Source organism: Canis aureus, chromosome 8, assembly GCF_053574225.1.
Source record: "Canis aureus isolate CA01 chromosome 8, VMU_Caureus_v.1.0, whole genome shotgun sequence".
In the NCBI taxonomy this organism is placed as follows: Eukaryota; Metazoa; Chordata; class Mammalia; order Carnivora; family Canidae; genus Canis; species Canis aureus.
The window spans coordinates 38535767-38553094 of record NC_135618.1 but is presented as its reverse complement, the minus strand read 5'-3'; the positions used below and the strand labels follow the sequence as shown (position 1 = coordinate 38553094).

Here is a 17328-nt window from a genome sequence, read left to right as displayed (position 1 = left end):
AGCAGCCGCTGTGATGGGACGGCCCTGCCCGGGACCCCGCGACCCTGGGCAGCGCCCACTCACCGATGCGGAAGTCAATGTAGCCCTCCCCGCCGCTCAGCACCAGCACGTTCTTCAGCTGGCCCTCGGCATCGGAGGCAGGGGCGGCGGGCCCCGGGCTCTCGGATGGGCTGTCAAGCACACTGCCATTGAGAGTGGCCAACACGTTCCCTGTCGGCAGAGCACAGGGACCTCAGCGGGCAGCCAGGGCCTGTACGCAGGCTTCCGAAGCGGGGCCATGCCACAGCCCTGCAGATAGTGGGGCCCAGCCCCTCACCTGGCACCGACACGAAGAATTTGACGGCGTCGCGGTGCCCATGGAAGCAGAGCTGGGCCTGGGCCATGGAGCAGTAGGGGATGAAGCTGCTGGCCGATTTGTCACTGCTGTCGTCACCATACACATGGATGACGCCCCCGGGGCGGGCCCCCTCCCCAGAGGTGGGGGATGTCTTGTTGGCTGGAGACAGAGAAGGGCCCCAGGGCCTGAGCACAGGAGACCAGATTTCCAGCAGGCAAGGGCAGAGCGTGGGGGAGCGTCCACCGCCAAGGGGTGAGGCCAGTGGGGGCATCTCGGGCGGCTCCCTCTCAGGGCAGGAGGCAGGGGCTCTGGACTTACCTCGGAGCCCCAGGAGCTGGCCTCGGTGCAGGACCACGGCTGGGGAGGAGAGGAGAGAGTTACAGGACGGCAGCACCCCATCCCCAACGCAGGGCCTGGCAGAGGGTGCCCCCCACCCTGACTCTGCCCTTCAGCCGCGGGCCCCACCACATGTGCAGATGCCGGGGGGGAGGGGGGGCACTCACTCTCGGTCAGCGGGATGGAGATGACCACTCCGTTGCCGGTGCCCACCCAGAGGCGGTTGCCCGCGATGAGCAGGGCCGTGATCCGCACGAAGGAGAAGCCCAGCTTGCCTGTGCCTGGGGTGAGGAGGGGGAGGTGGTCCGCAGGGCTGGTGCCACGGGCCCTCCCCACCCTGCCCACCCTGCCCGCCGAGCCCAGCGTAGCCCCTCACCCAGCATCTTGCTGACGTAGGGCTCGATGTCCACATCCTGCAGGTGCTGGTGGGTGTGGGCGTGGTAGAGACGCAGCGTGGAATCCAGGCGGATGGACACCCACACCCCATCCCCGATCCATGCCAGCTGCCGCACCTGGCTCTCCCGCCGCGGGTGGGCATCAAATGACTTCTGGGGGGTCATGGCAGCCCGTGTCAGTGGGGTGGGGGAGGCCCGGGGGGCTCCGAAGCCTCCACAGCAGCTCACTGCAGCCGGCATTCTAGCGCCTGCTTTGCTCCTTAGGGTCCAGGCTCCTGGGAGGAGCTGTAGCCCCCCACACCACCTGCTCAGCCCACAGCCTGGGGGCCACGTGGCTGTTGGCTGAGTTGCTGCACAGTAAAGCAGCAGGTGGAAGCCAGACAGACGCACTCATGGCCCAGCTGCCCTCCACTGGCCTGTGACGCAGTTGCCTCCCGGAGCACGCTTCCTTTGACCCCACAAACCCCCAGTGCCTGTTAGGAGGCATGTTGGGAGAGACCTCTGCCAGCAGGAGCCGCTTCCCCTCCCGTGGCCCTCCAGCAGCCAGCACTTGCCTCAATCTGCATGGTCTTGGGCTGGATAACGTGCACTTTGTTCTTGTAGCCACACCAGACGCGGTCACACACGACGGCCATGCAGCGGATGGAGTGGTGTGGGTGGCCCAGGTCCATCAGGTGGTAGTTGCTCAGGTCCCACTGGCTGTCTGCAGAGTCCGCGACACCTCCTCAGGCCTGGCCACCCCACCTCTGCCCACGGAGGGAGTGGCCGCTCGCCCACCCGGAGCCCTGGGGCCTCACCTTCGCCTCGGTGGAAGATGGCCAGAGTCCCATCTGCCAGAGCCACCAGCACTCGCCCTTTCACGTGCCTGGAATGGGAGGGCAGTGAGCCAGTGGGCTGAGGCGGGGCTGCCGCAGGCCCCTCCCACTGTCCTGCCCTCAGCTGGGGTCCCTACACCAGGCTCAGCACGGAGTCCTTCAGCTTGATGGAGTGCAGACACTTCTTCCAGTTGGCCACGGCTGAGTGCACATAGAGCCTGTGGGAGGAGGCCGTGGTGGGCGGGGGGCTTGTTCAGGAGACGCTCCCCAGCCCCTGGCCCAGGGCCCACCTACCAGCCGTTCTGGGCTCCCAGCCACATCGTGGGGGCAGCACTGGTGCTGGCCCCCGCAGGGTCTGCGCTGGGCTCTGGCTCGGGTTGCACACCACTGGTGTCGGCCTCTGACCCGTTCTCACTGCAGGAAGGACGGCGGCTCCAGAGTGGCCCAGGGGGACTCGTCCCCACCCACCTCTGCCAGTCCCCCTCCCATCTGTCCCCCCATCCCGAGAGCCCACCTGCCAGGCTGCGCACTGGGAGCTGGGGCGGGGGCCAGGTCGGTGAAGACGTGCTCTGTGAGGGGCCCAGGCCGCACCGCAGCTGCCTCCACCTCACTGGGCCCAGAGTCTGGCACCTCTGTGGCCTCTGTGGCCTCCTCCGTGGACTGAGATGGGTTGACCTTCCCGTTGGCGACAGTAGCCACCTCCCCTGCAGAAGGGAAGGGTGAGCTTGGCTGGGTAGTGGGGAGGAACGAGAGGTTTAGGGAAGGCGGCTGGCTGCACAGGCGCAGGCCCAGGACTCACCCTGGCCCTTGTCCAGCACTGGGGTGTCCCCTCGGGAGGAGCAGTTGCTGCGTGGCACATTGCAGCGAGTGGCACAGCCCACCAGGGTGATGCCTGCCAGCACGCCGTCGGCACTGGAGTCCTCAGGGTTCACATCGCTGTCCAGGAAGATCTCCCCCGGAGGGTAGTCACTGTCACTGGCCGCTGGGGGGACAGGCACAGCCCTGTCACCCCACACTGCGCAGCCCCTACTGGGGCTCACTGCCCGATGCAGGTGCCGTGGGAGGCCAGGGGACCGCCTGCCAATGCAGAGGCTTCTGCTCTCGCAGTGGGCCCCAGGCTCTCAGGCCAGAGTGGCCCCAGCACACGTGGGTACCTGCTCACAACCACCGCCCGCAGGCCTGGAAAGCCACCAGCAAGAGGCATGGAGTAGTGAGACTCTGGGCTCTGGGAGCAGACAACTGTGATCATGTGACAAAACCTTAAGAACTCTGAGGAGCTTGGGGCCATTGTCCTGCCCACCGCCTGGCCACCCCTAGACGCTAGCACAGGGCTTGCTGCTGAGAGGCAAAGCCAAGCCTCCACTGGCCCAGCTCCCCCTGCTGCAGTGGGGCAGTGGGAACTGGGCCCACCAGCAGGTCCATGGTCAGTGCCGCATTTCAGTCTGTCCCGAGGCCCAACCCATCTCCTTCTGGTTAGGCGAGCATCACCTTGGGGTCTTCTCCTGGTTGTTCATAAGACTAAGGGGCGAGACCACCTGTATGCTCCCCCTGGACGCCCCCAGGGGCTCCTGTGTCTAGAGAGGGACCCAAGCAAGGCTGGTGCGGCTCAGTGGGCCTCCTGACGCACCCACCGTCTGCAGTGGTGCAGAGCCCCACGCTGTTGGTGCGGGTTCCCCGTAGGTGGGGCTGGCCCTCACCTGGGATGCTGGAGATGCACAGGACATGGGCGTTGCAGACGGTGAACTGGTCCACCACGGTGCCTGGCTGGTTGGCGTCAATGATGACCACTTTGCTGGTGGTCAGGGTGCTGGTGAGGATCCACACGCGGCTGGAGGTGGCGTCTGGCTCAGGGAGCTCTTTGGCCTGTGTCAGGGCACAGGAGGGCAGGACTGGCACCGAGCGCGGACCACTGGCACAGCCACACGGGTTGTGGGGCCCACCCCCGCAGGGCTCTCTGAGGGGGCCGCCTGCCCTCGGCCTCAAGGGATGCGGCGCTGCTCCGGCGGAGCAGGGCAGCTTGCACCGGGACTGGACTTCCTGGCCGCACCACCGCCTCACCCCCACTGAGAACGGAGCTCTGGTACCTGGCTGCCTGCCTCCCAAGTCAGTGGGGGGCACAGCCCCTCCCACTGCTCCTGCCCACAGCTTGCAGGGAGGGAGACGCCTCGGGGGCCTGACCTCTCCAGCTCTACCGCCTGGCCGGGGGAAGGGACCTCAGATGAGCCCACGCCTGTGGCCCTGTCCTCAGCTGTCCTGTTTCTGTCACACCAGTGCTGGGCACAGTCATCCAGACCCTGGCCTGCCTTCCGCTCTGACCTTCTTCTCGGGGGACGTGTGATTGCTCTTGCTCTCTCCTTCCACTTCCCGGTCGCAGGTCAGAGGGTCACGGCCCGGCACCGGCTTGACTCCGTTCCCAGAGTCCTCCTCACTGGGTTTCCAGCCACTCAGGTTGACGCCGGCAGCACACCACAGCTGGGAGACCGGCCACGGGGTCAGTGAGCGTGCTCCCCTGCGTGGCCCACCCTCTCGGCAGGCCAACGGCACTCACCTTCATGGTTGGGTCTTTCTCCACAAGAGGGCGGCAGTACACGGGGACGGGCACGTTCTTCATCCGCGTGTCCTCCTGGCCTCCGTTCGGACTCAGCTGCAATCACAAGGCAGAGGCCGCGTGGGCGCGAGGCCCGGGGCTGGGGGCTCCCCTCAGCTGTCCCACCGGCCCCAGCACCCGCCCCACTCCGCCTGCACCCTGCGCCCCCTGCAGCACCTGCTTGTACTTGGCCGGCAGGCTCCAGCCGCAGGCCTGCAGCCGCCCGTCGTCATTGCGCACGTGCTCGCGCACCTGGCGGTACTGCTCACGCTTCTGCTCCCGGCGGGCGGAGGACGTGCAGTCACTGGGCAGGAGGCAGGCAGGTCACTTACCGCTGGGTCCCGCGGGCCGCCCTGCCCGGAGCTTGCCCGCCCCATCCAGCTCCCGCCCTGCCGCACAGCCACTGAGGCTGGCTGTCAGGACCGTACAGTGCAGCTGCCCTCCCTCTGGACCCGTCCTGGAGAACGTCCCGTCTTCTGACATGGGACACACAATCCCCCACTTCTGCCCTGGAGCCAAAATCTTGGTACCAAAACTTAAGGAAAACACAAAATTCCAAACGGTATTCTCAGGAAGAAGCCCAGCCCTGCTGGTAACTTCCTGTCGGCTCCAAGCATCCCTGGGGAGCGCGGGTGTGCTGGGCAGCCTGGGCGCGGCCCGACCCGAAGGTGGCTTCGGTGACGTCCCCAAGGGCAGGGGCTGGGGGCTGCCGCCAGCATACCCAGTCACGTTCAGGAGCGCAGGGCGAGGGCGCAGAGGTCGGCCTCCATGCCTGAGCCTGGAGGGGGGACCCTGGCACACACAGCCTCCCCCCAGACTCCCCACGTGCAGGCCAGCAGGAGAAGCGGGGGAGACGACGGGACACTCACTCATCGGGGAAGAACTCCAGAGGTCGGCTGCCAGCCGAGATCTGGCACATCGCGTGGCTGCGGCGCTGGCTGAAGCCGGCTGTGGTGGGCGACTTGTAATGGATGTTCACTGACGGGTAGGACCGCTTGGCCGGAGGGGGGCTGGAGGAGGAGCTGAAGAGGCGGCTGAAGCTGCCAGTGGAGGCATGGGGAGTGAGGGGCGGCCAAGGGGCAGCCTTCCCTGCCCCCCACCCTGGCACCCCCGACTCACAACTGCCAGATGGTGGACTTCTTCTTCTCCTGGACAGACGGATGTTCTCGGGATGCTCTAGGGGAGGGGCAGGGGAGGAGCCAAGCTCAGCCCCCCCCTCCCGCCCAGGCTGACCTGCTCCTAGACCACACCCACCCACGCTGTGACCCTGTGCCACCCTTGCAGGGGCCCCTCCTGCCTCCCCTGCCTGGGACCTTCTCAGGGTGCTGGGTGGGTCCACCACCACTTCCGGAGGGGCCCCAGCACAGGGCCCCGACAGGCTCCCACCAGGTCCCCCTTCCAGTCCTCCTGCGGGAGAGGGAGGTGGGGTGGGGATCCGCCTTCATCCCATTGTCAGGGCATCCTACAGTGAGCACAGGTCCAAGAGGAGACCCGGGGGCCCACCTAATCATCTCAGTCCACCGCACGGCCTCCTGGAGCTCCATCAACCTCTCCTTGTACTGGTTGCGCTCCATGAGCACACGGGCCATCTCCACCCGTGTGAAGCGGCGGCGCTGTGCCATGGGGATCTTGTCCTGCAGGGGAGGGCACTGCTGTTCAGCCAGCGGGGGGGCCACCAGCAGGTCAGTCCGGAGTGGGCCAGTCCCCGCATGGATACGCCTCCCCGTCCAGGCAAACGCGGTGGGAAGGTGAGGGCAGGGGACCAGACATAGCGGGGGTCTACCCACCCCAAGAAGGGTCACCTTCCAGAGGGTCACATGATATGCTCAAGGGGTACAACACAGCAACTTTTCTTACAAGCCCCTGGACACCAGGGCAACCCCAAATGCCATCAGTGAGCATTAACAGGTGAGCCTGGACCGGGTGGAGCCTCAGAAAGAGAGGCTCCAGGGAAGGTCCAGTGAGTGGACCTGGGGTCAGTACGTCCACATGGGACGCTGCAGGAGTTAGCAGATCTGCCTGGGGCCTGCCAGCTGTGAGTGCTGAGGCAGGGCCAGGTCTGCTCCCAGGAGCCAGGCCCTGGGCTGCCGTGGGCTGGCACGGGGCAGGGGGAGCAGAGACCCGCCCTGATCGACACCTCCTGCAGCCCCACAATTCACCCACACCTCCGTGTTGTTCTAGGGTGCTCGGGGTGGGGGGTGTGCAGGACGAGCCAGAGTAAATGGCAAGCACTCTGATCCGTGCATCACGTGCCCCCCAAAATAACAGCTACTGAGCGGTGTGGTCAGTGTCCACTATCTACCTGGGGCTGAAGAGTCAGGCCTTGCCTTCTGTGGAGGACTACTCATCTCCAGCCAGAAGGGGTCCCCGCGGGAGAGGGCCAAGGCCCCCCCACACAGTCCCCCTCCGCCCTCCTGCGACAGTCACGGACCAGCCCCCAAGGAGTGGAGGGCTTTCCTCAGCACCGTACTTGCACCCAAAGGGGGCGTGGGCACCTGTGGCTGCACAGGGTTCCCACCAAGATGGGCGGAGGAGATGACACAGGGTGGGTAAGGAGGGCCCCGAGACCCGGAGAGATGGGTGCCCCTGGGAGCCCGCCCCGCGCAGCCCGCCCCCCATGCCCTCATGTTAATAGTGGAATATACCAATTCTGTACAGAGATAGCTGCTTACATCCTCCACCTCTTCTTTGGGCTCACGGCGGGCGATGATGGCCTCCGACTTCACTCTGCAGGATGAGGAGGGAACGGTGGTGGGGTGGTGGCCCCGTTGGGCACGGCGCCCTGAGCACTCCTAACGCCCTGGGGACCAGCAGCCCACTGCCCTGCTCACACGCGCCGTGAAGTCCCGACCCCGTCCTGGCTGCCCCAGTGGGGGAGCAGGGCTTCCGGGAACGGGGATGCAGGCCAGCTGCTTGGACAGCGCGAGGTGGTTCGGTCACCCCCACAGGCGTGCGCAGGTGCCACCCCCCTCCCGCCCTCCTGTCACACCTCCCCTGTCCAGTCTGCAGCCATAGGCACCCCTCGGGGCGAGCATCAGGCTAGAAGAGAAAGGCCACAGGGAAGTGCCAAGTGCTGGGGAGGACACCCCAGAGCTCTGGGGTCCCCTCCCCTCCCCTCCCTCCTTTGTAAGAGGCTGCCAGAGACACCCAGGCCTGGTGAGGGATTCTGGCAGGATGGGGGAGGTGGCGGGGGGTAGGTGGGCCTGGGAGTGCTCCCATGTGAGGGCAGGAGGGGGAGGCTGCACAGTCAGCACCCCAGTGGAGCCCCCGTGGGGCAATGCCCTCCAGGGGACGCCAAGGAGGAGAGGCCTGGGGTCCACCCTGCCCCTCCCAGGAGCCCCACCCCCTCCTGGGGCATTCCCCGCCCTCCCATAGGCCCACCCCTCACCTCCTCAGCTCCTCCTCCAGGTCCTTGATGCGGCCCTCCAGCCGGAGTTTGGCCTGTCTGGCGGCTTCCAAGTCCCCCTTGAGCACTTCCTGCTCCCCAGACAGCTGGTCCACCTTGGCAATGAGGTCATTCTTCACCACATTCAGAGCATTTCTTGGAGAAGGCAGAAAGTGTGGACGTCCGTGTGAACCACTGTGCATGTGGAGCGATGAGGGCTGAAGGGGGCCTGCCGGGACGAGGGGTCGGGAAGGGCACCCGGGTGCAGAACGCAGGGAAGGGCGGTGACCCTGGAGGGTGTGCCAAGCCCTCTGATCCGGGTCCTCCCTGGGGTTGTGGCGGCCATGGCCCTGGGGGAGGGCTATCTCAGCAACCTCCCTGCTGGAGGGCAGCATTCCTTTTGCAGGGGAGGGGGGCAGATCCCAAGCAGAAGCCACACCCAGCGCAGAGGGGGACACAGGCAGGGCTGGATCCCATGACCCTGAGATTACGACCTGAGCTGACAGCAAGCCTGGGAGGCTCATTGGGCTGAGCCACCCCAGTGCCCCTGGAGAAGGGCATCCTTACTTGGTTTCCAGAAGCTGTGAGTTCTCCAGAAGCAGATTCCCCACTTCCTTGCCCATTCCTGAAACAAAAGGCAGAGAGATGTTACCTGTGCTGGTAAAGTTAGACCCTGAGGTTACGCCGCCTGCCTCAGAGCAACAGACCTCGGCCCCGGGAGGGCACACAGGAGGATGAGGCCCACAGGTCTGGGCCCTGGGGAGAGGCCTCTGCTGGTCTTTGGGTGGGCGCCCGGCCAGCAGAGCTGCCAGCGAGCAGCCTGCAGATGGTGTTGCGCGGGTCCCCCCCTAGCTGACCCCCCACAGCTCACCAGTGACGTGAGCTGACCCCTCAATTGCTGGCCCCTCTTAGCACCCCCTGTATCCCCGAGCCCTGGGGTTCCTGAGCCCTTTTCAGAGCTGGCCCAGGAGAATAGCGGTTGGAGCCGTGGTGACAGCACAGGACGGCAGAGAGCCCCTGGCCAAGGAGATGGCTCGGCCCGCCACCAGGGCAGGGAGCAGGGCTGATGGGACCCGACCCCAAGCGGTGGGGTCAGCAGCAGGCAGAGGAGGGAGCAGAAGGGAGGGCGGCGCTCCCTGGGGTTGGTGCCCAGAGGGGCCGACCCTGGTTTACAGGAGCTGGGTTGGGGGATCCACTTGGGGGCCCCACCGACTACGCTCTCTGCAGGCACGTCGCAAACTCGCATGTACTGACGCTCGGCCTGAGGACACACAGCCCCAGCAGCCCGGGGTCTGTTCCTAATACCCACTTGCCCTGGTCTGAGGCGCACTGGTGTACTCAGCACGGGGTCTGACCACTGTCTGTGCTCCCGCCCCCTCAGCCTGTCCAGGGTCTGCTCTGAGAGAGGACGCTGGGGGGTCGGGATCGAGCCCCCCACCCCCACCCCAAAAGCCAGGGGCCAGGAGATCCCGTGGCCTCTGCAGACCCCACCGCCGCCCCCAGCATGCAGAGCAAAGCAAACGGCTCAGAGCACCGAAGGAGGTGTGAGGCACACAGGGGGAGCCAGGAACGGGAGAAACACAAACTGAATCGGGGCCTTGGCCTTACCAAAGAAATCATGGCGCACTAGGAGAGCCGTCCCAGTCCCACGGGAGCCGGGCGACCAGGGCGGCAGGGGGAGGGAAGGAAGGGAGAAAAGACAAGCGCATTAAGCCTGTGTGAGCAGCAGGGCGGAGGGACGCTAGGGCTTCGGTCTCCGGGGGGGGGGGGGGGGGGGGTGCGTCCTGGAGAGGGCCAGGAGGCGGGACGCTCCCTCTGCAAGGACACCGCCAGGCCAGGGGCACCCGGTGGTGCAGGGAGGGGGGGGGAGGGCGGGGCAGTGCACCGACGTCACACACAGAAGTCCTGGGCTGGGAGGGGTGGGCGTTAGGGCGTGAGGCCCCCCGACTTCCGGGGTGCACCTGACAGAGGGGAGACCCACAGAACTAGGCCCTGCGGCCCCATCCCAACTGTGCTATGCTTCTCATGGCTCCGTAGAACCTTAAGGAATGGCACAGGGGGATGGTGGGCCTCTGAAGGGACAGGGAAGGCCATGGTCAGTGGGCTAGTAGAGCAAACCAAAATAAGCTTCCGAGCGGCAGTAGGCTGGTGAGCAAAAGCACGTGTGCCTTAGTGGCCTGGAAAGGAACCAGGAGGGGAGAGGCTGCAGCAGGGAGTGCCCCAGGGAGGCCACCCCACTGCAGCTGGACGCCGCCGTGGGGGGTGCAGACAGACAGACGGGACAGATACGCACCTGAGAACTCCCCTGGGGTGTGTCCAGCGAAGCACAGAGAGACGGGGGAAAGGAAGTGACAAAGGTCAGTGGGTGACTGGAACCAACAAAATAAAGAGATTTTCATTAAAAAGAAAGCAACACCGAGCAGCCATCTCCATGTTGAAAAGCAAGAAGGAACCCGAGCTGATGTCACCAGGTCTGTGGGTGACAAATCCCACTGGGGACGGCCACCCTACAGGAAGATGGGAGACCCAGTGCCAGGCCCCACACCTGCTCAGCCCTCGGGAGGGGGAGGCCTAGGAAGGCGAGAGCGTGTGTGCGTGTGCACGTGCAGTGGCATATGTGTGCACTGGTGTGCGTGTGTGTGTGCACGTGCGTGCGTGGGTGGGTCAGGTGCCCAGGGTGGCCAGGCTCGAGGGCCCGCTGCTGGGAGGGAGGGCAGGTGGTGGGGGCGGCGGGCCTGTGGGCTGGCAGGGCCCCCCTCACTGGGGTCCAAGCCTCTCTGCTGCCCCGCTGGAGATGGGTGCAACACTACCACTCTGCGTGGTCATTTCCCGCACAAGGAACACTACAGTCTCTTGACTTCTCCAGAGTCTAATGTAGGAATTTAAGTGACAAACAGGTGCACCCTCTCTCCTTGCTCCCTCCTGGGGCAACGTCTGTCCGCAGCTGGGATGCTTCTCAGAACTCCGGGAGAAACACCAGCAGTGAAAGGACAGCCTCAGGGCCATGCTATCCACGCTCCTGGGCCAGGTGCTCTATGCCAGGAGACACTGCACGGGAGATCCGTGTCACCTCGGGCGCAGCGCCCCGTGCCATGGCGTGCCTGGTGCAGGACACGAGGGGGCCCGCTGGAGGCCCTGTCCCCGCCCGGCCACCACCCCACACTGCCAGCTACTCCGCGGGCCACACCTCCTGGCAGCAGGCGCAGCAGCACTTGCTTGGGCTTTGTGGATCTCTTGAGGAAAGAGTTCTCTCCGCGTTCCCTGGATTGTTCTCGAGGTTGAGCATCCATTGGTGTTCGCTGCCATCTTGTGTGTATGCACCACTGGGTTCCACTCGGGTGGGAAACGACGCACCTTTTCTTAAGCTGCGTGCATCAGACATGTCAGTATTTTCCCCTACGGCTGTGGCCACGGAGGGGGGCTCCGATCGCCAACACACTCTCCAGGATGCTTTGGCTTCCTTCCTCATGTTTTTTTTTTTAAGATTTTATTTATTAATGAGAGATACAGAGAGAGGCAGAGACCCAGGCAGAGGGAGAAGCAGGCTCCGTGCCGGAAGCCTGACGTGGGACCCGATCCCGGGTCCCCAGGATCAGGCCCTGGGTGGAAGGCGGCGCTAAACCGCTGAGCCTCCGGGCTGCCCTCTCCTCATGTTTTTACACCTGCATCTTCCATCTACTAGAAACCTTTGGTGTGCTGCACGAGGTGGGGGCCACACTTCATTCTTCACCAAGGGGATGCCTGGCGAGTCCACCCCTCACATGGCTCTGGTCTCGCACCAGGGACCCCGGGGCCGCTGGCGTGTGGCCGCAGCGCTATAAATGCTTTCATGCCTGGAACATCGGGCAACCCTCGACCTTGTTCTTTCTCAATCATCCCGGGCTGCTCCCACACGCTTACTCCTCTGGGTGAACCTCAGAATCCCTTCGTCAAGGGCACTTCCGTCCGGACCAGGGGCCGCTGGGTGAGGTTGCGGGGCGGCTCCGGAGCTGCGCAGGCAGACCCAGCACGAACCACACGTCTGAGACTCCGAGGCTGGTCTCCTGCTCTTCAGTCGTGTTTCCTGACTTGTTCACACACGTTGGTCTTTCTCAAGGTGATTTGCACACGCTCTGGGTCTGGCCGGCCAGTGCAGCCCTGCACAGTCTAACTGCCTGGCTTCTCTTCCGTTCCCTCATTTGTGAAGGGGGCACACAGTCTCCCTCGCGGGGACTCCCGTGGCTCACGGGACACTGCCTGCTAGGCCCCAGTGCGCGTGGAGTGGTCACCAAGAACGACTCCCTCACCTCGAGAGATGCACGGTGGCAGTGTGGCGCCCCTGGGACCAGGTGTGGTCTCACTCGATGGCACCGCCTCCGGGGACCGGCAGCAAGGGCTCGATTTCTTAAGTCACGGTGTGTGTGGCAAGCGGTGGCAGGAGTTTAGTGAGACCTGAGACCTGCCTCTCCAGGTTCTTTCCTTCCTTCTTGCTACAGGAATTCACAGCCCAAGTGCCAAGAGGCAGGGAGCAGGCGGTGCAGGCCCGTGAAGCACGGAGGACTCCGCTCACCCCAGCCCGTGGCACTGGTGTTTCTGAGGCCACAGGGCCTTTCCTCAGTGAAAACGGCCACAGAACGGAGACTACCAGAGCCACTCCCTGGCCCCAGGCTCCTCCGTGGAGCAGCCACACTGGCGAGGCACAGCTCATTGACGGGTGTTTCCCAAGAATGGGGGGGGGGCATCCCAGCCCGAACTAGGCGGTGCCCACCGACCCATGGAGTATCGCGGTGGAAGTTCTGAGCACACAGCACAGTGACTCGCGCCCTGTCGCCCTATGACAAGAGGATTCTGGTTTGCATTTTCCCAGAACAAAGACCCAGTAGATGCACCTCATGAGGTCTTCTCATGAAAAGGTCACAACAGGTGCTCTTCTAGGGAAGTGACCCCAGGACATTCACCAGACGTCACTTCCCTCCCAGGTGCTCTTCTAGGGAAGTGACCCCAGGACATTCACCAGACGTCACTTCCCTCCCAGGAGCCATCCTACGTCTGCCATGGAGGTCAAGCTCACTGACGTGTGCTGCTGGTTCTCCACTCTTTCCTCTCATCACTGCTGATGCGGTTTCTCTACCAAAGTGGCATCTGGCGTGATGCTAAAAGCGCCCTGCAGCCCTGAAGATGGGAGGGAGGGGACAGCCCCGTGGCCTGGAGCTGCTGGGCGAGGCAGGAGACTCAGGCCAGTGGGATCGACCCACGGGCAGGCTGCAGAGTGCCTGGGCGGTGAGGAGGCTGGTCAGTTCTGGCAGCCCTGGACCACGTGAGGGACCAAAGGTCTCGCAGAAGCATCAGCCACAATGGCCAAGGGTGGAAGTGACCCCTCAGCGGATGAAAGGATATACGAGGTGTGGCCTATCCGCGCAACACAATGGCACTCAGCCATAAGGAGGACCTACTACAAAGTGCAGGAACCTCAAAGGTAAGAGGCCGCTTGGACAAGGACCGCTGGTATGAAACGGCCAGAGGAGGCCAACGTGCAGACACGGGAACACAGGAGTGGCTGCCAGGGGCTGGGCGTGGGACGGTGTGGAGGGACAGGGCTGCCCACAGGCACAGGTCTCCTTTGGGGGTGAAATGTTCTAACATGATGGTGATCCCTCGACTCTGAATATGCTCCAAGTGCTCAGAGACATGCGACTGTACACTTCTAGCAGGTGAACTGTACGGTGTGACACTGCATCTCAACAAAGCCATGATGAGCAGCAGAGTGGGAGGTCAGCAGGAGCTGCTGCTCTAGCAGACCTGGGTTCAGGTCCTGACTCTGTGTCTTCACCTCACCCTCCCTGACCTCGTTTCTTCATCCATGAAATGGGGGCAGCAGCATTCCCCCGGATGAACGGCGGCCATGCATGTCCAACGCTGGCAAGACACTTCCCGTGACCATGTTGCCGTGAGATGTGAGGGGCCATAGTACAAGGTCCGGTGGGCTCCTACTCTGCCCCGGCCCTACATTCCATTTCCTGCCCCTGCCAGCGATGCTGGCACAGAAATGCAAGCTGCGGCGTGCCTGTGTGTTTTCCTAAGGAGACGGCTGTTGTCTCTTATCAAATCCTCACACACCCGAGATGCACGGTGGCCTGCTGGGTGGTGTCCTCTGCACGTGCAGCCTCCGAGGTGGGCCCAGGCAGAAAAGTGCGCCTTCATGGACACACACAACGTGCACGGCTACCCCTACAGCCTCGTCCCAGCCAGTGAACCCTACTGATGGGCGTTCCTTCCCATGCCCCTCCCAGCCCAGCGGGCCCAACGCCTGAAGGGCAGCCGGGCCAGGCCCCTGTGGCTGTGGGTGCTAGCCCCAGCGCAGCCTCATCTGGGAGAACAGCGTGCAGATGCTCTCAGGAGCCCACTTTTACCTTGAGGCTCCCACTCTAGGAATCGGTCCTAAAGTTGTCACAGGTGTGGGTGCAGACGTCTGCCCACAGCATGTGTGACGGCAATGTCCAAACAGCAAAATGCAGAACCAAGAGAGTTGAATAATTTGCAGTCCCGTGAAGTAATCTGATGTGTGGAGGAGTATCAGTGGGCCAGGGAAACGTTCACATTCCCGCTGGGGAGGGAGACATGACCTGACACGCACATGTGTGTGCTACAGTGCCAGAGAAGGTGTGGCAACGTATTAAAACACTCATGACGGCGGTAGGGGGAGGTGGGCATTTGGTGTTTACCCTGTTCTTGGCAGTTTCTCATATTATTTGAATAGTATTTAAGCATGTATTACTCTTCCGAAAATGAAAATCAGAACGTATACAGGATCATCTGAACTACATAGAGTAGAAGGATGTCAGAATGTTAAAAGTAATTTCCTCTAAGTAAATTGTTTCTGAATATTAATAGTTTTTCTTTTTAAATATATGTTTCTACAACACTTATGAGAAAAATCCCATTAGAAACACCCACTGCTGGGCCTCCTGTTCTTGCTCCTGGTCTCACCACCGAGTACGAACATCCTTTGTAACACTGAACTATACGCTCAAACATCAGCGAGAAGGTAAATTTTACCTTCTGAAAAGACTGGCTGAAAAGACTTCCATTTTAGGCACAAGGTGATGCTGGCGCGGATGCCACAAGGAATCGGTTCCCGGGAGGTACCCGCACCCCAGTTAAAGCAATCTAATCCAACAACAGCCCCAAAGCAAAGAGAGAGTACACGTGGTGGAACACGCCAGTGGCGCCCTTCCCTTATGGCCTCAAGCCCGGCCACATCTGCCGCTGGAAGCCTGGCCGAGCCACCCAAGACGGTGCCATCCACACAGAGTAGCCAAGCAAGTGCTCTCAAGTCCCTGAGGGCAAAAGGTCACCAGTGTTAATCAGTGGAGAGGGACAACAGCAGGAGGGTTGGCAGTAAAAACTCTTTGATGCGATGTAGCTCCTCCTCCTCAGGCAGCAGGCGACTGCATATGGATCACAGCAGCTGAAGCAGCCTGATTCCCATATGGGACCAGCACCTCCCCTGAGGAGGCAGCAGCCCCGGCTCCAGCTGCTGCTCCCCCCTAAGCCGTGAGAAGTGGGGAGCACCCTTCCCTAGGAGTCACCTCCATGGAAGCTGGTGTCCGGAGAGGACTAAGTGGAACCACTGCTCCCTCAGATCCCAACTCCTGCCCCGGACCCCGCCTCCCCTGCCCTGGAGGCTACCTCCCGCCCCAGAGCCCACCTTGTCCCCTGGAGCCACCTTGTCCCCTGGAGCCACCTTGTCCCCAGGAGCCCACCTCCTGCCCTGGAGCCCACCTCCTGCCCTGGAGCCTACCTAGCTAGCAGGAAAGGATTAAGTGCAGCTCTAAGGTCCTGGAGCTCCTGTCCTACAGGCGGGCTTCTCAAAGTTCAGGCTCCAGACACAAGGGCACAGGGCATGTGGTGGGGGGAAGGTGAACACCACCGAGCACATCCAATTTCCTGCCTGCAGTGCCGAGGGCCACAGCTTGCCTTGGAGCCCTGCCTGATGGGCACGCCTGACACCCATCCCAGGACGGGAAGGAGGACCCGAAGTAAGTCTACTAGGGACTGTCTCTGTACCCATTTCCTTTTTTACGATTTATTTATATATTCATGAGAGACACAGAGAGAGGCAGAGACACAGGCAGAGGGAGAAGCAGGCTCCTGCGGGGACCCTGATGTGGGACTCCATCCCAGGACCGGGATCTCGACCTGAGCTGAAGGCAGATGCTCAACCACTGAGCCACCCAGGCGTCCCTCTGCACTCATTTCCAATCCAGGTGCAGGGAGTTCTGGGGGCAACCGTGGGCTCGAAAATAGGCAGTGACCTCATATGAGCATATTCTTTGAGGAAATTGCTAGAAAGTGCACTGCCTAGACTGAGTGCTCAAAGGCACAGTTTTATTTTCAGAGTGATAGAATGTTCTAAAATTAGAAAGTGACACAGCTCTGTGAGCACCCTGAAACCCGCTGAACTTTAAGTAGTTTAAGTTTTATGATATGTGAACTACATTTTGATAAAACTATAAAAAGAAGTTCCTGGCTCACAGCTGACAGAGACTTTGCTTTCATTACCAACAAAACCAACAACAGCAACCTGAGGCCCTAGGGTCACGGGGGTGGCTTGAGTTTACCTAGCAGGTCAGCTCCTTCATCCACGTCCCCAATGACTTCTGACCCTGCGGTTGACAGCTCGTGGTACAGGGAGTCAGTGTTGATGCCAAAAGCCTTGTTCACGATCCCCTGGGTCGGGCTGTGAGGAAACACACCCGGAAAGCACAGGGTGAGTGGGCAACATTCGTGGGCTGTGGGCAGGGGCCCTCCAACACTGCCCACTGGGCCACTCAGTGCCAATGCTGCTGTGCAAGAGGCTGCAAGGGACACCTCCACCAAAGGCGCCGATGCCCACAGTGAACACAGAGCCCTCCAGGACCCCGGGTTCAGGGAGTACCTGTTGCCCGTGCGATCAAGGCGGGGTTCCCGACTCATGTCCAGCTCTGGGGTGGAATCGATAATGTCTTGAACATCAGACCACTCATCACTGCTGCCCATGCCTGGGGGGGACACACAGGAACCCCAGGGTTGGGGGGGCATCAACCCTCTGGCCCCACGTCTGGAAACCCCACACTAGATCACCACCAGCCAGGAACTGTCAGGAAAGGGCTCTTCCCTGGGTGGTGCCTGGCTAGGACCCATGCCCCAGAACCATGTCTCTTTTTCAAGACCTCCGATGAGCACACCCAATGTCCCGCTTCTCCTCCTCCCCTTCCTCTACTGAGCATGTCAGGAGTGCACTGCCAGAGGCCAGTGTGTCCCCCAAATCCACATGCTGAAGCCGCAGCCCCTGGGACCCCAGCATGTGACCATGTTTGGAGATGAGGCTTTTACAGAGGTGTGGATAAAATACAGCCACATGGGTGGGCCCTGACCCCATCTGACTGTGTCCTTGTTAGAGGAACAGATGAGGACACACATGCAGAGGGACGAGCCGGTGAGGACACAGGGAG

The 17328-nt window shown here is 62.5% G+C and overlaps 1 protein-coding gene across 18 annotated transcripts in view; it reads right to left on the bottom strand.

The window, feature by feature from the left end:
* MAPK8IP3 (mitogen-activated protein kinase 8 interacting protein 3) overlaps positions 1 to 17328 on the bottom strand; it is a 45907-nt gene that overhangs the window by 1473 nt on the left and 27106 nt on the right. For 10 of the 18 annotated variants that reach the window (XM_077906097.1, XM_077906109.1, XM_077906098.1 and 7 more), the window contains 25 exons: positions 16773 to 16875; positions 16456 to 16574; positions 10149 to 10160; positions 9464 to 9481; positions 8423 to 8480; positions 7859 to 8011; positions 7116 to 7197; positions 5974 to 6104; positions 5590 to 5646; positions 5340 to 5510; positions 4648 to 4774; positions 4432 to 4527; positions 4200 to 4355; positions 3581 to 3746; positions 2683 to 2865; positions 2398 to 2587; positions 2178 to 2297; positions 2021 to 2101; positions 1866 to 1933; positions 1623 to 1771; positions 1050 to 1221; positions 841 to 954; positions 656 to 694; positions 317 to 496; positions 64 to 210 (listed from right to left, as the gene is read on the bottom strand). In XM_077906097.1, coding sequence (XP_077762223.1) covers positions 64 to 210; positions 317 to 496; positions 656 to 694; positions 841 to 954; positions 1050 to 1221; positions 1623 to 1771; positions 1866 to 1933; positions 2021 to 2101; positions 2178 to 2297; positions 2398 to 2587; positions 2683 to 2865; positions 3581 to 3746; positions 4200 to 4355; positions 4432 to 4527; positions 4648 to 4774; positions 5340 to 5510; positions 5590 to 5646; positions 5974 to 6104; positions 7116 to 7197; positions 7859 to 8011; positions 8423 to 8480; positions 9464 to 9481; positions 10149 to 10160; positions 16456 to 16574; positions 16773 to 16875 — 2892 coding nt within the window. The remainder of the gene's footprint in view (positions 1 to 63; positions 211 to 316; positions 497 to 655; positions 695 to 840; positions 955 to 1049; positions 1222 to 1622; positions 1772 to 1865; positions 1934 to 2020; positions 2102 to 2177; positions 2298 to 2397; positions 2588 to 2682; positions 2866 to 3580; positions 3747 to 4199; positions 4356 to 4431; positions 4528 to 4647; positions 4775 to 5339; positions 5511 to 5589; positions 5647 to 5973; positions 6105 to 7115; positions 7198 to 7858; positions 8012 to 8422; positions 8481 to 9463; positions 9482 to 10148; positions 10161 to 16455; positions 16575 to 16772; positions 16876 to 17328) is intronic. The other 8 variants (XM_077906100.1, XM_077906113.1, XM_077906105.1 and 5 more) reach the window with 6 other exon arrangements.